This window comes from Anoplopoma fimbria, chromosome 7 (assembly GCF_027596085.1).
Source record: "Anoplopoma fimbria isolate UVic2021 breed Golden Eagle Sablefish chromosome 7, Afim_UVic_2022, whole genome shotgun sequence".
NCBI lineage: Eukaryota > Metazoa > Chordata > Actinopteri > Perciformes > Anoplopomatidae > Anoplopoma > Anoplopoma fimbria.
The window spans coordinates 8,166,524-8,192,297 of NC_072455.1; the positions used below are offsets into that span (position 1 = coordinate 8,166,524).

Sequence of the window (25,774 nt, forward strand, 5' to 3'; positions counted from 1 at the left end):
CTTTTAATTTGTTCTAAATGCAAATACAGGCGAAGCAACAGAGATTAGAAACAGGCTTTTCTGATACAACTGAGTTGTTAGGCTAATGTGTACTTCTTATTAGTCACCTATTAGTCCCCACTTCAAATGTGTTTAAAAATGTCATAATGAAAACCCATGATGTAGCTTAGCATGTGTTAAAGACACACAGAGGAAGTTTACTTCAAACAAGAAAAAATGTCTCTTCGCAGAGTTTAACTCTCAAACAATGAATGCTGAGACATCCGTGAATATGCTCATCATGTTTAGAAACATAATGAGTTGAGTGAACGCATACATTCAACTCATCATTTCAAGTAAACAGAAATCAGGCAGAAACGCAGGTTTAAAAAATTCTGAAATAGTCTAAAAATGAAGTTATTTTATGTTAGCGTTAACTTGAAATAATTATAAAAACATCACTAGAATGTATTATTTAATGACTAAATGTAAATAGACCCACCCTGCAGAGGACTAAAAACCTACATGCAAAGTGGTGGCCATCTGAAATAAATATTAAATCTAAAGCAACACACCACAATAAAGTGCTTGGAACAGGGGGATAAGACAAAACAATTATAAATAAACCACAGTGGCATACAATTCATTAAAAAAAAGTTTTATTTTTAAGTCCCAAATCCCAACATGAAACTTCCAGCAAAATGTTGCACATGTGGAAGTAAATACAAAGTTCCCAAACAGGCCACAGGCTGCACAGAAGCCAAACACACGGCAGCAGCAAGCTAGGAAAATGAATTACACTGAAGACAAACATACATTAAATTGATTCAAAGAGGAGCAGGAGAAGTGCTGCATTAGCTTAAACATCCATTTTGGTGTGAGCATCAAAGTGCTAATTTGCTTTTGCTGAGCAAGTTTGTGTTTCAGCTTTTATTGAACAATACATAACAAAAAGCACAAGAGGCAAAAGCGAGAGCTCAAAAGGTATCCCATCTACACTCCAGTCATCAGGTATTATGTGGTTGATTTTGACCATATATTTCACAGTGAGTTTTCTTGAGGTTTACTGTGTTTACTTTCATCCCGGATGAGTTGGGTTTTCTAAAAGGGACAAGACATTCCTGGGTTGAGGCTGGTACAGTAGTAGTGCAGCGTTAATGGCGATGGCTTTAAAATGTCCCTTAACAATCCTCGAGGCACAGACAAATCTGCAGAACATCTGTCACTTCAAACTAAGGTGTCACAGATCAGAGAGATTTACTGAAGATTATTACTAAGAATGTAGAAAAAAAAGCTCCATACGCAGAGCAGGATTTAGCCTGGTCAAATAATTCATCTAGATCTGACACAACGATTCTATTCACGCACTTACATCAGTGATGAACACATGATCAACACCACTGCAGCAGGCTTTGACAGTCTGCCCCGATTAGTCCTGGTTCTGGTTCTCCCTAGAATCCCTTCCCTTCAACGGGCCCAGCAATACGGCCTGGGTCTCCAGCAGCGTGGTGTCGGTGTTGGTTCCCAGCAGGAGCAGAGAGGAGAAGCTCTGCTCCTGGCGGAGGAGGAGACGTTACTGCCGGGAGCTGAGCTCTCCTCCTCCTGCTAGAGTTACAAACTGCAGGTCGAAGGTTGCAGTGAAGCCGGATCTGGGTCTGTCCACTGCTGGAGGCCCCGCTGGAGTCTGAGCTGAAGGAGTTTCTGGTGAACCTGCATGATTTCACCAGAATCCGACCCGGTGGCACCAATGATGAGCGTTAAAAAGAACTATATAGAAATAGACAATCTTCTCTCTGATGGTCTTGTTGACTTACATTTAGAGGCATCAGAATTAAATTGAGACTGTTTCATAACCAGTTAAAGGTTCCATAAAGTAACTTTAAGTGTCCATTTTGACAACATATATTGGACTACATGGACTATGTTTAAGATCCTCTATAAACATGTAGTCAAATACCGTAACTGTCGCAGTCCGACCTCCACAAAGCAATATTAGATGTTGGAGTTGATTTCGTGCATGAATCATGCTCATCAGTTTGTCACCCACTGGGTCTGGGTTCAACTCCTCAGGACTGTTTTCAAATATTCTATCAGCCTGTTGTTGAAAATGATTCAAAGTTTACGTTTATGCTCACTAAGGGTTAAATGTCAAGCTCTCTTGGGTTAGGACAGAAATGTGTAAGCAGCTAATTCATTGCATTAGAGGAGTGAAACAACACAGCGGCCACTTCAACTAATACGGTTACATCATGATTAATAATCCTGTCTGTCTCCCTGTCTGTCTCCCTGTGCCCACTCTGCCAGTTCACTGATTGCTCTTCACCTGAGTCTTCTACTAGCTGCTAGCTCACTAGCTGTGAGTACCAACAATAGCCGGGCTGCTAGCTGCTATCATTGGAAAAGAGTTGGCAATACTGGGCTGGGTTTTTCAGTTGGATTCCTCTTCTTTTTTTTTTTTTTTTTTTCTAGCATACTTTGGCTGGTTTATCCATTGTTGCAGCCCCCAGCTTTTATGTGACTGCTATGTATGGGGATGTCTACTGCTTTCCAAACTGAAGCCAAATTTGATTAGGCTGGTAAACCCCAAAGATGCATTTCGTGTTCTCATGGATATGAGGATATTTTGTGAGGCAAAAAATAATGGCAGAATATCAGTTAAAATGATCATCTTAACCAACATTTGTATTCAAATCTGACAAGAATAAAATAACAAAACAAAATCGGACTTGTGAAAAGTGTTTAAATCAATAAGCACTTATTGACTTCATGATACCAAAAAAGTGGCATCTAGAACCATATCCATGTCTATGACCATTTGAACATGTTGCTTTAAGGCACTGTAGTACCAGAACATCAGATAATAGCTGCAGTATAAAATATTATAAAATATACAAAAAGAACCAAACAAAAGCTGTGACAGACATCTTCAGTACTTGAAACCAGACTACGTAACCTTTGAAAGAATAAAACAAATCATTCTCTTACGAGAAGTTAAGTTCATAAGTGATTCTTTCAGCCTTGTTCAGTTCAACACACAATGGTTTTGCTACTACAGTCTTACTTGGTGTAGTATGACCTTTAGCTAATGTTGGCTAATATTGCCGTGTACCTCACACTACCGAGTTGGCTGACACTCGACTCTCCACGTTACTCTATATCTTAGCATGTTACAGGAAACATTCTGGTGGTTTTACGCAAAGCTGATGCTGTGTCACCTAGCTTCTGACTAGCTAAGCTGCAGTTTAGAACGCGTTCAGCTAAACCAAAACTTGCTGGGTGTTTAAAACACAGCTGTGTGCTCATCTGTACCTGACTGCTGTGTCGATATGACTATGATTGAGATTAACTCAGCATAACACTGCTGGACGTTCATTCTTCTCAGGAAATAGTATTTGAAGAAATTGGTTTTAGATGAATGATTTTACAGATCAGCTCAGTTTAGTTCTCTAGTACCACTGAAACAGCCTCCAGTGTTTCATAAGGCTAGTTGCAGTTTGGATTGTCACAAAATTATGTATTATTGGGTATCTTTAATATAAACTTAAACAAAGTCTTTCTCTACATTCAGTGTTACTCACCAAAACAGTGTGTGTACAGTACCAGTCAAAAGTTTGGACACACCTTCTCATTCAATGGTTTTTCTTTATTTATTTATTTTTCTACATTGTAGATTAATATTGAAGAAATCCAAACTATGAAGGAACACATACGGAATTATGTGGTAAACAAACAAATGCTCAACAAACCAGAATATGTTTTATATTTTAGATTCTTCAAAGTAGTTGAATGAGAAAGTGTGTCCACACTTTTGACTGGTACTGTACATGAGACCTAACTAATGTGTTGAATGCATTTCCTCATAAAGCATTTGCAGATTTCTTGCAAACCTGCATTGTTTACATCCATGTTTACTTGCTGGCATGCCAGCAGTCTTCCTCCTCTTTCCTGGCTTTGTCTAAAAGCGGGACAACATTCACAGATTTGCGCACTGTGTCTCCCTTGATGGGTACCCATTCATTAAAACATGAGTGCTACTGGTGGTCAAAAACGCTACAGATCGTACAGCAGGTTAAAGTTAGGCCTCCATAGGACACAGCAGCTGGGTTTAGTCACAACAACAATACAGGTTTAATCCTGTCTTAAGGTTTAAACCACAATTAAGCTAATGACAGAGCAACAGCTCCAATGTCAGCTCCCCTAATAAGGATGTCTTTAAGGCGACTGACTCAAAGAGAATCTTGGGAGATGAAGGCAAATTCAACTTGCCTTTATCCTGTTAATACCACTTATGGTCACAGAGGCTAACAAAAGTTACATAGTCTCACTTGAAGTCTTAAAGAATTTTCTGGTTGAAAATGATTCCCATTAATAGAGAAGAGATTACATTTTTTCAGCACTTAAGTTGCAGTTTGTGGGTCTTTCTGTTAGATAAGATGGAGGAGACCTGAAGGTGTTCGGCAGGTTCCGGTTGCGGTTTCAGGACTGCTGACTGCTCCACTGGTTGGCCATAGGCCTGCGGAGCAGCTCCTCCACATGGCGGGCCACGTCCATCGTGTCCTCCAGGTCGAAGTCTCCATCTGCGTCCAACATGGTGTCACTCCTGACGGGACAACAGCAGAGACAGAGGCCACGCTTTCATGAAGGAGGTTCATGGGAACATTTTTTTTATTTTTATTATTGTTTGACGTTCTACAGCTTACTTCACTACCATCAGCAAGGACATACAGTATTGTCTAAACTCTGTCACGCTACATTCAAAATAACACAAACAAAAAAATATAAACCAGAAACTACTACCTCAAACCAACATTAATCATATTATGTGATCTCAGTGAACTTGATAGCAGACAGTTGCTTATTTACACATAATAATAATAATTAGCATCATAAACTATACATTATAGCCACTTTAAGTAACAGAAGCAATACCATAACACAAGAAATACGTTATCATTACAAGTCAAAGCCCTGCATTGAGAATTTGACTTCACCAAAAGTACATCAATATTGCACTTATTATGCACTTCATGAAAAGAAAGAGCCCTTGCAGTGTAGCGTTTACAGGGTCTTATCTCGAGTGAATGGATGTTAAAGAGTGTGCTCACATAGAGGGGTAGACACCAAAGTTGTTGGGGAGGCTCACAGAGGGAGAAGCTGTTTGGTCCATGAACGTAGGATTTCCTCCACTGGGTTCAGGGTTCGGGGTGGTGAATCTACCATGAGACATGTGCCACACGTTATAACAGCAACTAATACACAAATGAACACAAGTCTTGTTGTAGCCTTGTATTAAATTATTTCAATTTATTTTTCCCTAATCAACCTTGACTTAATACCTCATGATGACGAAGCCACAACAGGACGTTTTACACATGTATTAAAAAGGTAAAAAATGCACATTGACATTAATATTCAGACCCTTAACTCAGTACTTAGTTGAAGCATCTTTGGCAGGAATTAAAGCCTTGCACACCTGGATTTGGAGGGGTTTTGACATTTTTCTCTGCAGATCCTCTCAAGCTCTGTCAGTTGTATTGGGACTGTCAGTGGACAACCAGTTTCTCACAGCCTGAGAGTCCTTCAGGTGCTTTCATGTTCCACTATGCAACTATAGAGGCTACTGTTCTCTTGGGAACCTTCAAAACAGCAGAGCCGTTTGGGTATTCTTCCCCAGATCTGTGCCTAGAAACAATCCTGTCTCTGAGCTCTGCAGACAGTTCCCCCCCACCTCCAAGGCAAACCACACACCTGAGCCGTGTCATAGCAAAGGATATGAATACTTATGTCAATGTGATATTCCAGATTCTTCGTTTTGATAGCATTGCCAATATATGAGGTAAAAACTGTTTGAGCATATAGCTGCAGCATGACAGATTGTGAAAAGGGGAAGGGGTCTGACTACTTTCACAACGCTCTGCCTTCATTGACTGGGAAGGAGGTGTGATGCATCTTCTGGTAGGGCATTCAAATACCAAAACCTAATCAAACTTTAGGAACTTGCTACTTGTTCTGTCCCGTCTATTTGAAGTGAATGAAAAGAGAAAAAAAAAAACTTACTCTGGCACAACTTGTTTGATCTGTGGTTTTACATATCCGTCCACTGCTTTTGCTGCAGGAGAGAGACAGTGGCTTAAAAACAACATTGTTGTGCTCTAGTTAAAGCAGTGATATTAGAAGTCTTAGTTAATTGAAACACATACACACAGTTGTTGATTTATTGTCAGCTGTCTATGCATTTGTCAGTTCAAACTGTGTTTCTTTTAGAGTGGATTATGACTTCAAATTCTTCTTATTGGCCTTATATTATCTAACGTTCCAAGTATCAAGCTTTGATTGGTGAGTAGGCAGTGTTTTATATCATAACCTGCTGTGCAACCCGGAGTTAACCCTGAAGTAACCTAGCTTACCCAAAATCCTGCTTCCTAGTACAGGCCTCTGGTTAGTGTCACGAGAAAAACATAGATGGATAATGTAATCTAAAAGGCCTACGCCACATGTGAAGATTATAAATTAGCAGCATTATTTTTGAGCGGCTCTCGGAGTTTCAGCAGTTTGGTTGAATGTTGCATATCCTGTTGTTAGTTTTTAGTTTGCTTTCTTTTTTAAACTGAATGTTAATTGATCGTATGGACTGGTTAAAAGCTGCCCCCTACTTCTCACAGCACATGGCTACAAGATACACATTGCACCTTTAAAGTCAAAAAAGCATTCTTCATTTCATTGATTGTATTTGCAGATGCGTTTTGCTCATTGCAGTGACGTGTTGATGTGAACATGAATCCGTGTTGCTGATACATACAGAGTGGAGGGGTGTAGTATTTGGCGAAGACCTCGTCTTTGGGCCGGTCAGGGTAGAGAAACAGAAGGTGGTTCAGGTCACTGATGCGGTCAGCCAGGGAACGAATGGAGAAGTCCTTGGTTGTATAAGGCAACAGATTCCAGACCAGCCTTTCACCTAGCCAAAGACCAAGGGTTAAAATAATAATGTTGCAGAGATTAACATATACAACTCACACAGGTGGAATTAAGGGCTGAGATTTACAGGACAAAATCAAACTTGGTGCAAACAAAATGTATAATAGATTACAGCAGAGCTAAAATCTCTTGTATGTCAGTCCGTTATTTTAATGGTTCATTCATTAGAATGAATCCCTGTAAGAATCACACTCCATGTAAGACTTTGGTACCTGGTTTGTTGGGGTTCTCAGCCACCCAGGCGATAGTGATGCCTCCGATCTCAGAGTCGCTGAATCTCAGCAGGAAGGTGCCGTTGGGTTTGGACAGCAGCATGTCCTGTGCCTGCTGCTTGTTAACGAAGCCCAGGATGGCCCTAGAAACACACATATTAATACACAAAGTTGTGCTATTTTTGTTAAGAGCCCATTCTTCAAAGTTTAGTGTTATAACAATAAGCCTTTAAGAGCTTAGAAAAAGTCTTCAATATTTTATTGTTGACTTGGTTTCTGTTTTGTTCAGTGTACATTGCTGGTAGAGTATAAAAAGGATCTTAGGAGCATCACCAGAGAGCCCAAATGCATGGACATTACAATGGATATTTACAAAAGAAAAGATAATATGTTAATCCTAAATTGGAATATTTGTGTCCTGCTGGGAAAACTGGGTTGACCATGTAACGCCCCCTTGGACAAATTTTGCTTTTGCAAAAAACAAAGATCATTCCCTTGTTACACATAGTTTTCTCTTTTAGTAACACATTTTAAAATGGGGCGTTTCAGAAAAACATAAATGCATAATGTTTTTGAAACTCATTTTATGGAAATGTGTTTGATGCTCAATGTCAATAAAATATATATTCAATAAAGAAAATGAAAAAAAAAAACACGATGGAGATGTGGCGTTAGGAAGAAGTGAGCTTACTGGACCTGCTTTACAGTCTGCTGTTAAGTTACTCTTTTATTTTGGAGGACCCTCCTCTCCCTTCCTTTCCTTTCTCCTGGGGTGTCGAACACCAAGTAAATTTTCTTAAACTTAGATTTGAACATTCAACAGTTTCTTGCAACAAAAAAAAAAAAAAAAAAAAAAAGGTCAGCATGAGTCATTACCCATCATTCCAGTGAGGCTTGAGATGTTTCTTCATGAGCTCAACAACTCCATCAAACCACTGCCAGAAGGTGAAGTTTCGTCCCGGTAAGCTCTCCTGTCAAAATCAAAACCTACTCCATCAGTATGTTTACATGCACACAAGAAGCCGGCCACTCTGGCTACTTTTTCTGTGAGTGTCTGCAGCTGAGCCACGCTATTCATGGTCAATGTGTCTTTTGTACGGTACTTGTTAGCTAATATACACTACAGTACTAGTTAGCTAACATACATATACTCTTTATTGCTGAGATCCAGGTTGCTCAGCCACACTGTTCACTCACAACTCAGAAAAACAGCACGGCTATTACTAGGCTTCTAACTCTGAGTGAATCACATTACATTTACTACTCCTCCAAAAACACATGTAGGTCTAAACCTCATTTTCATTCTTATTTGGAACCAATAAACACATCTGTTTAAAATACAGTAATATAAATTTGAGGTCATAGCTCCCACCCTAGCGAGTGTGTCAGAGCATTTTGAACGTGCAAAGGGAGGACAGGCTCTGTAGTGAAAAGCACGGCAGTTCTTTACAGTGAAAATGTGTCAGAATTTGACATGCAGTTGCTGAGCTGTGGAAAGGAGCTGGCCTCACCCGGTTGAACTGGGCCCAGGATATGGTCATGTTGCGGGAGTCCTCGGAGTTGTTGCTGCTGCTGGTGAAAGCTTTCTGTGCCAGGAAGACCATGTTGTCCTCCGACAGACCACGCCCGCTGTGCATCTCTGCCTTGTACTTCATATCGAGGGTGTCACACAGCTGGGGCCACAGCACCTTGTCTGGCACGATGAACGGCACCCGGCCCTGAGGAGATGGGGAAAGGGTGGAAGACATGGAGGGAACAAAGCACGGAAGTTCAGATCCTGACTGTCCATTTAGTTTATTTGTTCAGCCGTCTACACCTTTGATGTTTTTAACAAAATATGGGTAAATTACTCTGAATTGGCAACAGACGAAGATTTTACAAAAACACAATAAGCAATACTTGGTGTAAGGAAATATGTTCACTATGATGAAGGGAAAAGAAAAGTCAAAATATAAGATCTTCAACAGCACATTTTCAAGACGACACCGTGTATGAGATTATAGGAAACTATTACTTGGTGCAGCCACCACCTGACATGTTAAAGTATAAAAAGGCCATCTTGGAAAACAGACCATCAATGACCAGCCAACTCACCGGCTCAGCAAAGGCGTTGTCCCACAGGACAGTGGCCGTGGCGTTGTTGTCCTGACTGCCGTGGACGATCACAACCACAGGCAGCGATAAGGTCTAAAGGTCACAGAGGAGGGACAGTGACAGATCAACTATTAACACACGTTTAATCTAATATATTAGACAGTAATTTACAGAATCTTAAATCTTCCAAAGGAGCCCGGCCCTTGGAGATGAAATCAGTAGCTGCCAGTGCTGTTCAGCTGCTACTTAGATTTATAACAAGGTCAAATGTCTGATTACTTTGACGTGGAAGACCAGCTCGTTGCCTCCGACGCTGAACTGTGATTCAAACAGAACTGTGAACTTCTCCTCCGTCACCGACTCTGCACCCCGACGGTCCGACCGCTTGATCCGCTTTAGTGACTGTATGAAGACACGAGAGGAAATTGAAGACATTGTCCTTCATAACAATCAACACAGCCAATGTAGAGCATTCTGCATTTTCAATCTCTAAAATAACATAGGAATAACATGCATCAGGCTTCACTCACACACAAATAAAGAAACAAAGAAAAGAACACCAGCTTTAACCTTCATTCTCTCATTTTATGTTGCATTCTTTACTATTCTAACCTTGTTAGGAGTATGTATTGCATTCACATTGAAAAAATGACAATCCCAATGCATGCATTTATCTCTCTTTTTTTTTTTTTAGTGCTGTTGTTTTTTTACTTACACCGAACTAGTAGAGCTTACCATGTTTCTGAAGTGTGCACTGAGGGTGCCAGTGGCCTGCTGATACTCCATTACACAGTTGTTGTTCAGGATTTCTCCACTGCTTTCACTACCAAGGAAAAGAAAGAAGATTGACACATTCTTATTGACATAGCTGGAAACATCTTCAACAAGAGGATTACACATTTCAACTTTTAATCTCATGCGTAAACTAAAACACCATGGAAACATTTCTATTTTGGTAACTTGGAGCCCACAATGAGTTTTACCAGTGCATTCCTCATTATCACCTGTGAGTGCTCTCATTCTTCAGCAGAGCTTTGGCCTGCTGCTCGCTTACAATGACAGCCTTGACCTGAGGTGGATTCATGTGGACGTTGAGCTTCCCGCCCACCAGGAGGCGCACTGTGGCTGCAAACTTGGTCTGGGTCTTCAACACCTGGGGCGGCTGCTTTTCAATGATAAAGGTACTGAGAAGAGAAGTGGGGACAGTGACAGGATGGGTTGGTCATTTGAATTATCCAAGGGCAAAGACATGAATGCATGGACATTAGCTCAGTGTATGGATACGGTTTAGGATAAGAGATTCTGTCCATGAGCAGAAGCAGCAGTGATACAAGGACAACAGTTGCATGTGGTATTGGTACCGGCTCTCTATACTCTTACGCAAACCCCACAAGACACCAAGAATAAGCCGTCTCCAAGTCCATAAAGCACATGTAAACTAGAAACTGACCTCTAAAGTTTCCATGCATGAGTAAAAAAAACTGCTCCACTGCTCAATGGGAAGGACAAAATCTGAATTTCTCCTCTTTAATCTGATGGTCAACAATTAGAGAGTTTCCAGCACCATTGGTGCAGCAACAACAAAACAGCATAGTGACAAAGTTAAACCTCTGGTATACAGAGACGAGGGCTTGCAGATCTGGAACAAAGCATCTCCTTGCCTGAGATAACCGTTATTGAACATGATGGCTGCCTTCTGCTGTATGCTGCCAGCTGCATGTGAAAGGTTAAGGTCGTACTTGTGGACCATGGAATTTCACTTAAAATAATTTCACAATAATGTAAAAGTTATTTAGTTCATCATTCGAGTTTAGGAATTGTTACTTTAAACAGAGAGTGAGCATGTTTGGGAGAGTGTTGGAGGAGAAGTGAAACTAAATCTTTACTATATTCAGTAATTGTGCAATGCAATTATGTGGTTAATATGGAACTACACTGCACTGAGTCTCTAATAAAGAGGGAGGTGAACACAAACTCTTTAGTAGAACAACTTCAGTGGATGCAGGGTGCATGGGAAGTAAGTAATGGGATCATAGGCTCTGGATGAATAAGACATCAATCATCATAAAACGTTGAGTTTGGCATTCTGGCCGTCACCAACATATTTGGACTGAGGAGGAGTGACGTAGAAACGCTGTATAGGGCTCTGGAAGCGACCTGTCAATCACAAAGTAGCCCCGCCCTAAAGCATACCCTGCTTTATGGTCTATTTGACTCTAAATGGACCATCATTTACTAAATGATCATGCTGTATTGAAGAAGACTTGAAACTAGAGATTGACATGTTTACAATGTTTACTTAGGACGTCTCGTTCTCACCTAGTAACCAGGGCGGAGACGATATCCGTGATGTCGGCGTTGAGTTTGCTCAGCAGTTCTTCCATGGGGCCCGGCAGAGGGAGCTGCTGGGTGAGATGTTCACAGCGTCGGATCTGCTGCCGGTTCTGCCAGATCAGGTCAGCCAGCTTCTCACACCTGGTGGACAGTGGAAAGTAAAAAAGAAGAGGAGAACATGAGTCTGGGTTCCTCTAGGTTAGTGCATATACAGCCTGTTTATATGTTTATGCTTTTATAAACATTATATTTGATGTTAAAAAATTTCAAACTTGGTAAAGCTCCATCCTATAATATAATACACCAGTTAAATGATTTCAACATTCCAGTTTATACCAGGACTGCAGGACATCCAGTCCCCCCTCATGAGGACCCCCGTTGCCAGCCAGCTGCTGCCTCCTCTTCCACTGGATGAGTTCCTCATCCAGGATCAGAGTCTGCTGCTTCCTCAGCAGGGCCAGGGTCTTCTGGTGTTGTTCTGACAGGTCCTGCAAACACACCACAAGCCACATGCTGAGAAATGTTTTCACTTGTGTGTAAATTCACAAAGAAAGGATTGCAGCCGCTGATAGCACCAACAATTGCTCATCACTTACATCTGTCTCAAGGTAAAATTCACAAAACATATTGCACTAATGATAATACAGCTCAAACAGCCATAAAGTTTTGCAGCCAAGTGCATTTTGATATTTGTTGGGGCTTGCGTGCAATTATCCATGTGGCGAAGTATAAGGTTTTACTTTGTTTAAAATGGCAGATAGTAAAATAAAAATCTAATTTTAGACACCTAGGTAGCTACATGTGTGACGAGGTGCAGAGGCATTTCTCAAAATTTCAGCAAGGAATTTAAAGGTGACAGAGAGAGAAACCCTATTTGGGATTATTATATTTCTCAGTTAGCACCCACTCTCTGATGATGCTAATAAATTCACTGTAACTATGTGTGGCTATTAGTTCTGATCCTAGTGATTTGGACTGTTTTTGCAATGAGACTAATTTGCAATTTGACGATTTTGAACCAAACGTCTGCGTATCACCTTTTTTAAATATGTGCAAATAGCACAGAGCCGATATTTGCTTGGCATCACAGTTAAGGGTTAATTTGAAGAAAGCAGAAAAGAAAGCAGAAAGTAGAAAGCCAGTAACAATGAACACATCGACTATGGTCAAACACCAGTCTCTCTCCTACTGTAGGTGTTTAGAAAGAGCCACTTTGTAACCGTCTGTTAAATTTATACGAAATAATACACTATCTTTTAATAGTTCTATGATTCAATATAATAGAATAATAGGAATGCCATTATATTGAATATATCTGATGGCAGGTACTGTAAACCAGGGTCCTCTGTGTTTCCAGTTTTGAAAAATGGAACCAACTCACTGTGACTTATACAATCTGCAGGGCTGACGCATAATATCATGTGCTTAATTGTATCTAAAATAAATATATATTAGAATTAGATTGAAAGGACTTAATGAAGAAGTAGCTGAGTTGCAGCAATAGCAGATCATTTCAAGGTACCCTGTAGACTTTATGACCACTGATAGCATTTTCAAGAAACGCTTTTATGAGCGGTTCCCTGTTTTATTTGTTCTCCCGAGGACGCACACGCACCCACTCGGTCAACGCTTTTCACATTCCTGCCAATAATTTAACAAGCACTCAGGTGCCGAGAAACAAAGCAATGCAGCAACAAAGGCAGTGAAGAAGAAGACTGCAAGCCAGTAACCAGGGAAGTAAACAATGCAGGTTTCAAACAGTTTTGGCTTTGCAAAAGTTTTATGAGGAAGGAAATGAATCCAACCTATTTGTAGGACATCATGACACATGTGTTGCTTTTGGTGAGTTACAATGAGTGTATGCAGGTAGTTGGATTATAAAAAGACTCGGATGTGGATATAATGAATCAGAAAATGATAAGTATCCATCCATCCATCCATTTCCTTCCGCTTATCCGGGGCCGGGTCGCGGGGGCAGCAAGCTAAGGAGTGTCCTCCAGACGTCCTTCTCCCCAGCAACACTTTCCAGCTCCTCCTGGGGAACCCCGAGGCGTTCCCAGGCCAGACGAGATATATAATCTCTCCAGCGTGTTCTGGGTCTACCCCGGGGCCTCTTACCAGTTGGACGTGCCTGGAAAACCTCTAAAGGGAGGCGTCCAGGAGGCATCCTGATCAGATGCCCGAGCCACCTCAGCTGGCCCCTTTCGACTCGAAGGAGCAGCGGTTCTACTCCGAGCTCCCTCCGGATGTCTGAGCTCCTCACCCTATCTCTAAGGCTGAGCCCAGCCACCCTACGAAGGAAGCTCATTTCGGCCGCTTGTATTCGCGATCTCATTCTTTCGGTCACTACCCAAAGCTCATGACCATAGGTGAGGGTTGGAACGTAGATGGACTGGTAAATCGAGAGCTTTGCCTTACGGCTCAGCTCCTTCTTCACCAAAACGGTCCGGTACAACGCCTGCATCACTGCACCGAACCGCCTGTCCATCTCCCGCTCCATTTTACCCTCACTCGTGAATAAGATCCCGAGATACTTGAACTCCCTCGCTTGGGGCAGTGACTCACTCCCAACCCAGAGGGTGCAATCCACCGTTTTCCGGAAGAGAACCATGGCCTCAGACTTGGAGGTACTGACTCTCATCCCGACCGCTTCACACTCGGCTGTGAACCGCCCCAGTGTGTGCTGAAGGTCACGTTCTGAAGAAGCCAACAGAAGCACATCATCTGCAAAAAGCAGGGATTCACGTCCAGGACGGAATCCGCATTGCTCCTCCTGAATCCGAGGTTCAACAATCGGACGGAGCCTCCTTTCCAGCACCCTGGAGTAAACTTTCCCGGGGAGGCTGAGCAGTGTAATACCCCTATAATTAGAGCACACTCTCCGGTCCACCTTTTTGAAAATGGGAACCACCACCCCGGTCTGCCACTCCACAGGCACTGTACCCGACTTCCATGCGACAGTGAAGAGACGTGTCAACCAAGACAGCCCAACAATGTCCAGAGCCTTTAGCATCTCCGGTCGAATCTCATCCACTCCTGGCGCTTTGCCGCTGAAGAGCTTTTAAACTACCTCAACGCCCTCCGCCAGGCATATGGACGAGTCTTCCCCTGAGTCTTCAGACTCTGCCTCTTCCACAGAGGACGTGTTGGTCGGGTTCAGGAGTTCCTCAAAGTGTTCTTTCCACCGCTCGACAATATCCCCAGTCCGGGTCTGCAGTTCTCCCCCTGCTGAGCACAGCCTGAGAAAAGCCCTGTTTCCCCTTTCTGAGTCGTCTCACGGTTTGCCAGAACGTCCTTGAGGCCATTCGAAAGTCCTTCTCCATGGTCTCGCTGAACTCCTCCCACACCCGGGTTTTTGCCTCAGCAACCGCCGCAGCCCTTCTGGCCAACCGGTACCTGCCTGCTGATTCAGCAGACCCCTGGGCCAAACAAGCCCGAAAGGCCTCCATCTTCAGCTCGACGGCCTCCTTCACCGCTGGTGTCGACCAGCGGGTTCTCGGATTGCCGCCACGACAGGCACCGATCGCCTTCCGACCACAACTCCTAGCAGCAGCTTCCACAATGGAGGATTTGAACATGGCCCACTCGGATTCCATGTCCCCAGCCTCCCCGGGATGCACGAGAAATTATTCCGGAGGTGGGAGTTGAAGACCTTGCGGACAGGATCCTCAGCCAGACGTTCCCAGTTCACCCTCACTACACGTTTGGGTTTACCGTGTCTGTCCGGCAGCCTCCCCCGCCACCTGATCCAACTCACCACCAGGTGGTGATCAGTTGACAGCTCTGCTCCTCTCTTCACCAGAGTGTCCAAGACATACGGCCGCAGGTCTGATGACACAACTACAAAGTCGATCATAGACCTTTGGCCTAGGGTGTTCTGGTACCAAGTACACTTATGAACCTCCCTATGCTCAAACATGGTGTTTGTTATGGACAGTCCATGACTAGCACAGAAGTCCAACAACAAAGCACCACTCGGGTTCAGATCGGGCAGGCCGTTCCTCCCAATCACACCCCTCCAGGTTTCTCCATCGTTACCCACGTGAGCGTTGAAGTCTCCCAGAAGAACTATGGAGTCCCCAGTCGGCGCCCTTTCCAGAACACCACCCAAGGACTCCAAGAAGGCTGCGTACTCCAAACTGCCGTTTGGTGCATAGGCACAAATGACAGTCAGAGACTTTCCCCCTGCGATTCCCAGTCGCAGAGAGGCGACCCTCTCGTTCTCCGGGGAGAACTCCAGAACAGCGGCGCTCAGCCGGGGGCTTGTGAGTATCCCCACACCCGCCCGGCGCCTCTCACCCTGGGCAACTCCGGAAAAGGAAAAAGTCCAGCCCCTCTCCAGGAGTTTGGTTCCAGAACCGGTGCTATGCGTGGAGGTGAGCCCAACTATATCTAGTTGGTAGCGCTCCACCTCCCGCACCAGCTCCGGTTCCTTCCCCGCCAGAGAGGAGACATTCCATGTCCCTAGAGCTAGTCTGTGATGCCGGGGGTCAGCACGCCCAGGTTCCCGCCCCAGCCTGCCGCCCAGCTCACATTGCACCCGACCCCAATGCCTATCCCTGCGGGTGGTGGGCCCACAGGGTGGCGGCACAATGTAGCTTTATATAGACAAATTTTATTTGGTTGCTATGCCATCGCTCCCTGTAGCTTTTTTGACATCAAGATTGTTCCAAGACTTGTATAGACAGGAGCCTTGTCCATACCTTTCCCTCCCCTAGTCATTTGTGTGTATACAGTATGTGTCTATGTTGTATTCACTTGCCAGCCTGTGTTATGGCATTGTCTGTGGGTTGTGTGTGTGTGTGTGTGTGTGTGTGTGTGTGTGTGTGTGTGTGTGTGTGTGTGTGTGTGTGTGTGTGTGTGTGTGTGTGTCTTCATACAAGCCTGTATTTCTGTAGTGTGCTGGCCTCTCTGGTGAGCCAGGCCTCCACAGTGGTCCTCTTGCTCTGTAGGGTTGTCTCCCGCTGGGTGCGCTCAGCTTGAGGCAGTGACGACAGGCTGCTCAGCTGGGCTAACGGAGCAGAAAGCAGGAGACAGGCAGGACATTACAAACACTTGCTACCACAAAAAAAAAAACATGGTTTACTTCAGGGGTAAATTTTGTAACTCTTGACAAGTCACTGGCTGAAGGTTGTTTTCTATAAAGATACATCGGTGATGTTTAACCCTCTGAACCTCAAAACCTGCTGGCGGGATGGAAAAGCATGTTTTCTTTAGACAATCAGCAAAACTACACGGTTTATCAAAGCCAGAAGCTGTAAAAACGGCATTATCGTCAGATTTTCATCTTTCCGACGGACCTTGAACACATCATGTGGCTTCGGTCAGAAAAAGCAACCGAAAAATGAGCTTAAAAAAAAAAATGTCAACAATTATATTGTGTTCAATACGTCTCATATAAAATGAGAGGTATGGCTTCCTCTGCGCAGGAAGCCATGATTGACTCGGCTGGGACCAACAGTCACGTGAAGACAAATTTTGACTGAACTGCAGGCTGCTGAGCAGAGAGCAGAGAGGAGAGGCTGTAAAAATGAAAAATGTCAGGAAACTTCTTGGGGTTCAGAGGAATAAATCCATCCTCCTGGCAGGGTAGAGGAGCAAAACATCCAACTGGGGCTAAAACAGCTAAAGCTTAATTTTCCATCACATCTTCAGTTGGCTTTCTTTGGTTCAGGAGGGGAAATTTTGTATTTGGTAAATCCCCTTTGCATACATACGAGTCAATGAATGGCCAGTAGGTCCTGTGCTGCTTAAGGCTATGGGTGTATCTTGTGTATTATGTTGAGCTGAAAAACATACATTTGTGTGTGTGCATCTCTCATCCTCACCCTGGATGCGCAGGTTCTCCTGGTACTGGATAATGAAGTACTCCTGGCTGTGCTGCAGCTTTCTCAGTTCGTTCTCCGTCTCCTGTGTGGCCAGGCGGAGCTCCTCAAAGGACTGGTTGATCTGCTGGTGGCGCTGTGACAGGCTGTCCATGGCCTGCACCCCACTCCCACAGCTGGCCTAAACACACAGCATTTAGAAAACTTGTCTTTACCAACATCGGGCCTCTAATACGTGTTATTTATTGTTCCTAGATTAGGCCAAGCAGCATTTTTGCATCCTCTTACAGACATGTTTATCTCAAATCAGCCACAACCTGGGGAATGTTGTGCACTGGGGTCACAGAGAAAATGACGACACGCCAACAACCTTTAACTCACATTTGTAGCTTCTTGAACCAGCCGTTGCTCCGAGTGCAGGATGTGTTTAATGCAGCGCACCAGCTCCAAAGGACAGCGGTCATAAGTGCTCTGCAGATATATATCACACACACACCAAGGATTAATAAGATCACGTAGTTCAATCAAATACCATTTCAACAATATGGCCAATGTTTTAACACCGTTGATTACAAACTTAATAGTGGTAATTCCTTAGTGCCCATGTATTACCTGAAGCAGAGATTCCCAAACAGTTAATGGACCACACAGATGAACCAATATTTGACAAAAAGAGCTGATAAAAGTCAAGGTTGGTAATCTTCTCATAACATCCTGACAGCAACCAATGAATCAAGTTCTTTGACAAAATGTTGACCTAAATGTAATGATTTGACGGGCTGCCTGCATGTCTTCCTGCTTACTTACCTACCTTTGCATGCTCTGCTCTCTTTAAGTTCCAACCACAGCCATGTTTGTAGTTTACTTTCATAGTGATCTTATTGAGGCAGTGGCTTTTGAGGGAGGTCAGAAAGGACGGACTGTCAGTGTTTCCGCCTTGGCAAATTTCTTGCTAGATTTAGCTACTTATGGAGCTAGCACTGCTAGCTTCTTTCATTAGAATAGAGTTGGAAACAATGGGTTTCGTTTCATGATTGGATGATATTAAAAATCTAGTTTCTTATTACCAACCCTGCATTTAATGACTATTTAACCTTAGAGACTATTACATACCTTGATATTGGACCGGTGCATTAAAAAGGGGTAAACTACAAACGACGACCGGTCTGAAGAAAAATGGAGGGAAGGACAGAGGATGTCGCATGTGCACAGATTGTAAAGCCCTCTGAGGCAAATTTGTAATTTGTGATTCTGGGCTATACAAAATAAACTGAATTGAAATTGAATTGAACTACTGATTCAGCTCTTTGTTACTTTTTAAATTGTTCCCAAACCCTTAGTGATCAAGAGTTATAATGTTACACCGACTCCTTTCAGGATGTTTGTGATGCGCTGAGTGCCAAATTCCATAAATTAAGGTAGCGATACGTTTGTTTGAGGTGACAAGCGTATGACTACAGCTGAGAAATGAGACCCGCTTCGTGTTAAGTGCACAAGAGTTTCCTTATGTTCTAGTGAGGTTTCAGGGCAGGCTTGTTCTCCCTCATCTTACAGTAGCTGGCTGGTACCTTGAGCTGGCTGGCATAGTGGCCCAGCTTGATCTTGAGCAGAAAGCCGTCCTCTCCTCCCTGGAGCTGGGCTTTCTTCTGAAGCTCTGCCACCAGGTTTTCCAGCAGACGCTTGGCTTTGGCTTCCTCCGCTGGGTTGTCCAACTCTACCGAATCCCTGTGAGATAACATTTTCAGATTTTTAACCAATCTATGCCAAGCCCAGTGCTGCTTCACTAATACTAGCTGTTGATGGCCACTTTAACACACAACACTAAACCATTTACATAAATCTCCCATCAAATTTGACTGTCATACATGCAATGAAACAAATCAGATGTTATGATCATAATTAACTTTGCTTATATAACCAGGTTAAAAAATTGTTAGCTATGAAATTGTAATGATGTTAGTTAACTGAGTGCAGTTCAGTCTACTGAAATTGTAGTCAGTTTGATTTAAATATTTTATAGGTTTTCAGAAACAGAAGTAAAATAATATCCTGGCACAATTATAAAGTATTATATTATATTTTGATTACATTATTTTATGAGGCAATGTATATTAGATAAAATACAGCCAAATGTAGCTTTTATCCAAAGGGATTGATATTACCACTGAAAAAACTGAATTGAACTATAGATCCAAGTATTTTGCCTACCAGAGCTGGCATTCAATCCACTGGGCCAGGTAATGTCGCACCTCGATGGGGAAGTGCTGGCCGTACAGCGCCTGCATCTGGTGCAGTGCCTCGCCCTGCAGCTGCTGGGCCTGGATCCACATTGCCATGGTGCTCCTGTGGAAGCAGGAGGATGGCAGGAGAAAGGATGAGCGAGAGAGGAAGGAACAGGAAGCAAGAGTAGTATTAAAGAGGATGACCAGTGAGAGTAAAGGGGGGGGTAAGAGAAGACAATGGGGAAGGAGACGGAGAGTGTGAAAGAGTTATCACAATGTTTTAAAAGAATCACTTTCAGGTAGAAAGAAGAGGGACTCAGTAAATCAGACAGACCCGTATCCACCAAAGTGGTGAGCAGTTCTAAAGGAATGTTTTCCCATTAATCTCTTTAGATCACTTTGGATAAGGTGCAACAGCTAAATACATGCAATCCAGACAAAATCACTGAATCACTGTGGCAAAGATAACGTCCACTTCTTACAATTCAGCTTCAGATAATTTGTTAGAAAGCTCTTTTTCCACACTGGGGGCCGACTGATACAATAACACAAACAAAGTTACCCAGATCCAGACATGTCAATGATCAGCACATAAAATTCTAACATGAACTGAACACGTTTTGTACTAGGTGACCATCATATGTCCGTGAACTCAAATGCAGTCATTGACTGTGCAAACTGAAAACAACATTCGTCCACCTCAGTGCTAGCAACGGCCTCCAACAAGGCTGGCGTCTCTCTCATTGCACTAGCACCGCAGCAAGACCGGTTATTCAGTTTTTCCTTACTTTTATATAATAGGCTACATCTGCCCAGGAGGTCATCATTTTTCCTGTTTTGAACAAAATAACTAAAATAAATTTTTTACAAATTAATATTTTTATGATAATTTATGATCGGATACAATAACGAAAAACATATCATCAAAAAAATAAAAATAAAGTTGGCTACTTGTTTGGTTAATCTCTTTTTCCTATGTTTGTTTTTACATTTCTGTGACATCTAAGCAGCAACTGAGTTACAACTAAAGAGTTTAATGTATATACAAATATTAAAAAATATCTTAATATTTACTTCACTTGTGTCAGTGCCTCTTAGACGATGTCAGTAGATGCCACCAGCAGCCAAAGTTTCAGCAGTCACTCTGCTGCTGCTTATGTCAGGTGTCAGTAGGTGCCAGGGTTTCTTTGCATTAGCTGGCTCAACAGAACTTAACAATACCAATGGATGATAAAAACTACAAATCCCGGAATTAAAAAAGAATCAATGTAATATTCAACAATATTTGAAAAATAATGCCTTGAAATTTCTTTTAAATGCATGATACGCTATTCCTCTCAGTGACCTGGTTTATTTCTAACATGACAGCTGCACAAATTAAAGTAACACATATGACATAGGTAGATAGTACCACTGATTACCATTTTGTCTCTTCATTGCAATTATCAATAAGATGGTTTGGTTGGTTCACCTAATGGCACGACTGTGACACCCTGACTGACATTAATTAGATTTTTCATTTAAACAGGCCCTATTATGCTATTTTCGGGGGGCATATTTTTATCTCAATTTACAGTTACAACATGTTTACATGTGTTAATGCTCATAATCCTCCTTGTTTTTCTCATCCTGGCTGCCCTGCAGCACCTCTTCTCACCCTCTCTCTGGAACGCTCCGTTGTAGCGCTTGCTCCTCCCTCCAGAAAGCAAAGTCTGCCCTGATTGGTAAGCTAGCCCGCTCTGTTGTGATTGGTCAACTTTTCACATTTCAAAGAATGATTCCTCCGGAGCTTCAGCTCCGTCTCTCTCTTTTGTTGTTTGAGGGCCAAACTAGCCGGAAGGAGTTTTACGTCACTTCAGTAACATTGTGACCTCTTAAAGTTACAGAAGTGTAGGAGAGAATTCAATGGAGCCGTTTCAGGCAGCTCAGGAGCTTCTGAGGGGGAGGGTATCTCCTTTTAGGCGTGGACTTCAGGTACACTCTACGGACCTTTTACATGTAAAGAAGAGGGAAAAAGTGGAAAAGCATAATAGGGCCACTTTAACATTTTAATAATTTATGTATTAAGTAGCCTAGATGTAATATCAAAAAAATTATAATAATAATAAAATGGAGAATATGTTTTTATTATAGTGGCTGATTTTTATAAATTACATAAAATCATAAATTTGCGAAGCATATTTTGTATCTATTTCCTAACATTCTGGGTGATTATTTTTACATAAAAATAATGTAAAACAATAAAGAAGAACATGGTTGCACGGTGCGCAAAATGGCGGCCAGTGTAGATACAATGATTCAATGCAGAGTTAGAGTTTTCAGTTTTCATCCCTTATCTATCAATTTATTTGGACAGCATTTAAGTCAAGAATACTTTGAATACATCTCTGTAAATCCCTGGGTGCTAGCTCACCAACTAGGGTTACTGCTGTCTCTATGTTCTTGTCTGTCCATGGAGTGAAATTTAAAAAACAGCACCGCTGCCATGATCAATAATTAAGCCTTTATTAGTCCCACAATGGGGAAATTATTTCTCTGCATTTAACCCATCCCGGAGGAGCAGTGGGCTGCAATGAAGCGCCCGGGGAGCAACTTGGGGTTAGGTGTCTTGCTCAAGGACACCTTGGCATGTTGCCGGTAGAGGGGTTTGAACCACCAACCTCGGTTACGGGACAAGCGCTCTACCTCATGTGCCACAGCCGCCCCACAACGATGATCAATCGGATCATTTGGAGCGCATGATAAGTCACTAGACTGTCAGCGTCCAGGCTTTGAAATAACCCACTGACTTCATGTTTATGGACATCGGAACCCCCAAAAACTGACATGAGATCGGTGAAGCCCACCTGTAAAAATAACGTACAGAGGCTGTCGGAGGTAGAAATGAAAATCAACGAGGCAGAAAGTTATCAGCACAGACGGATCCTGAGGCTTCATGGTATCCTCCGAAAAACTAACAAGAAAACATCAAAGTAGGCTACATCTCCTGCGCTGCAGTCGGGGGGGCCCAGCAAAGATATTGACATTGTTTGTCATCTGGGTAGCTATAACGACAAGCAGAAGACAGGTCAGGTCGACCCCATTTGCTTTTCAAAAAGATCAACCCGAGACCTGGCGTAGATAAAGACAACGGGCTGTAGCTTTCTCACAGAAAACAACATGAGATTCAGGACAATCATACTGCTGCTGACACTGCGGCTGAAGCTCTAGCTACTCATTGAAGCTGCAGAGAAAGAAGGACAGAGAGCACACTGTGGGATTTGAGTGGTAATAGAGGGGAAGGACATACATCCATCACTGTCTTCACTAGAAACACAAGGACACTTCAAGACCTCCCTGATGGAAGAATGCACCCTTCACTGTTTAAACACACACTGTTCATAGTTAGTCTTGTTTAATGGACTAGTGCCTGGGAGATTATGGTTATTTTGTTTCTGGTTTGGTACGAGTAAGCTTTTGAAAAGGGATGAAATTGTTTACTTTTACCAAACACTTTGTTATCAATTGTTTCAAAGCCAGGTGTTTAAGAGAAAATATTTAGCGTAAGGTATTGTTTTTATTTGCAGGAATCCCATTTTGTACATTGGTTATACCCAAATGTAATGTTTTTTGCATTAACTGGTTCTTGAATCTCTAACCTGATTATTTTCATGCAAAAATTACATTTGGTAGATATATAGAGGAAAAGAACATCTACATATACATGGAGTAATAAAGCTTGCCACTCTATGTCACACATAAACATGATAGATTGATTGTGTAGGTTCAAACACTCAATAAAATTGAGTTTTTGTCTAAAACTAAAAAAGAACAAAGGTCATTAGTAGAATAACTGCTCTCTTTCAATGTCTTAAAATCTATCAAAAAAATGACAGACTGATTTTAAAAACAAGATAAATCAAGTGAAATATGCTGAATGAAAGCGGAGGGATCCTTTTTGAGGTCAAGGAGATTATGGTTGCAGGAAGAGGAGCCAACCACTTCCCATTTCTGACAATTAAGAGCTCAGAGTTAAAGCCATTTCTATTCATAACCTCAATATAAATTATTTTTAGTTAATACTGATTAACCCCATACAATCTAATTACTGTTCCATATTTTACAGAAACTTGTATGAGTCACAGTATAGTGAGGTAGTTGCTAACAATTTCTTTGGATATCTCACCAAGCCAACATCAATTTAGAATGACCCAAAATATTCTAGAAAAGATCTGCTTTGCATTTATAACTGGCAGCCAATTTGACTTCTTAATAACAGATAATAAAATCCTGGCTCAGATTTTTGCCAAAAGAATAAAAGCAGTTTTGGACAACATTATTAATTAAACCCTAGGCGGTTTTATGAGGTATACACATATATCTAATATAAAGCTTGTGCTAGACCTTGTTGAGTATGCTGATCTTTGCAATGATGATAGTTTGGTTTTGTCTGTCTGTTTATGTTTGTTTGTTATATTCCATGCTTTGGAAAAAGTCTTGTTTTGGGCCTTACTATTGTGCAGCTATAATAAGTATGTATAAGAATGCCATTTGTTCAGTTATAAACAAAGACACCAGATGCTGTTTAAATTTGAACCCCATCATAGGAAAGGTACAGAACATTTTTTTTAATTTTTGGCATCAAAGTGATCCCTTAGAGGAGGACTTTTTGCTGACTTAAACTGAGGGCATATCCACTAGTCATTTACGCAAATAGTTTTTGATGTAATCCGTTCTGTTGTTGTTGAGAAACACAGCATCTGAATTGACTTTACTACCACTGGAACCTGATGTTACTGGTGTTGGATCCGTTTCTCTCTGGATCTGTCCCTGTTCCAAATGCTGTTTCCTACTGGAATAACATTACTTCATACTTGGGCTGCATGGCAATATGGTGCCTACTTTCTAAATATGTGATTTTAAATAAGGTTAAGGAAGTAACTTTTGGAAAACGTATCGTTTTTTATCTCCCCCTCGATATAAAAAGGTGATGTGGAAGTGATTTGAGATTTCTCTCAGTGTTATGAATCCCTGGCATATTCTGTTTTTGTATTTGTTAGGTTTGTCATACTACTTGTCAATATAAATCTTTAAAAAAAAAAAAGAACATGGTCGCTCAACAACCATCCGAAAACAGACTTAATGCCGTTTGCCTGTCGTGACAACAAACCATGCATGTTTCTCTCCTATGGGTTTTCCCAGAAAGTTGGCCCTTCCCTAGTTGACATGAGCCTAGGGAGGCGTCTCTCCACTGCCGGCGGACTGACACCGCGCGGCCGCTCAGCTCCACATCTTCTCCGCGGGGGCCGAACGAGAGTCGTCCGCGCGCCACTGCATGGCCGCTCGCCTGCCGCTGTCAGTGATCGCACTCGCTGTCTTTCACGTTTTGGCAACTTTCCGAATTAAAAAGTATAACTATTCTCTAAGTTACCATTAGAATAAAACGGGAACTGCTTTGATGTGTGGCATAAATTCAGCCATACGAATGATTCAAAAAACGTTGTTTTATGGTCATTTAGCTGAGTAAACTCTTCCTAGGAGGGCAGTAACAAAAGTAGTACATTTATTACACAGACCTCTGTGTACTTTTTGATATTATCTTCTCAGGCTAAACGAAAGGACAGGACGCATCGGTCCGCAAGCACGAAAGCTTGCTCTTAAAAAGTTTAAGGGATAGCTTAGCTTGCTAACAGTACCGTACATTGAGATTGGCTCGTCGGCAACCATTATATGCTGCAAACTTGCAAATGGCGACCTCCGAGTAGCGCTAAACAGATGTTTACATGCTTTGCGGGAAAGGTGTCGAATTCACGTCCCGTTTGTTTCTTTGGTGGACAGCTCAGCGCTAGATAGCTAGCGGAGGCGAGCTAGTCTTCGAGCTAGCCTAGTGGGGAAGGCTCACCGATGAAGCTACGTTTACGTTGCAGCACTTGAGCAAAACTTCACTTTCGTGGCCCACGAGTAATGTTAAGAGCTAGTAATGTCTTTAACGCACCTTTTCAGACACGGCAGCACAGCTCACAGCAACACCATGGACGGGCAGTGGAAACACACTCCAACAACTTTCAAAGCTCACGCAGGTTGGTTGACGTACATGTCACATCGCCCACTAACGTTACTTATAGCTTTTTGGTTTCTGGCAAAGCAGCTGTTG

At 42.4% G+C, this 25,774-nt stretch overlaps 1 protein-coding gene across 1 annotated transcript; it reads right to left on the bottom strand.

Annotated features, from left to right (window-relative positions):
* Positions 1-621: 621 nt before the first annotated feature.
* Positions 622-25,768, bottom strand: LOC129093133 (signal transducer and activator of transcription 5B-like). The gene is made up of 19 exons (XM_054601051.1): positions 25,616-25,768; positions 19,628-19,762; positions 18,988-19,144; positions 17,801-17,890; positions 17,423-17,600; positions 16,475-16,605; positions 11,931-12,082; positions 11,580-11,735; positions 10,265-10,444; positions 9,996-10,083; positions 9,540-9,662; positions 9,261-9,353; positions 8,678-8,884; positions 8,043-8,137; positions 7,167-7,309; positions 6,779-6,934; positions 6,037-6,088; positions 5,085-5,192; positions 622-4,579 (listed from the first exon to the last, which is right to left on the bottom strand). Exons 2-19 carry the CDS (start codon positions 19,753-19,755, stop codon positions 4,456-4,458), a joined length of 2,361 nt encoding a protein of 786 aa, XP_054457026.1. The 5' UTR covers positions 19,756-19,762; positions 25,616-25,768; the 3' UTR covers positions 622-4,455.
* Positions 25,769-25,774: the final 6 nt, after the last annotated feature.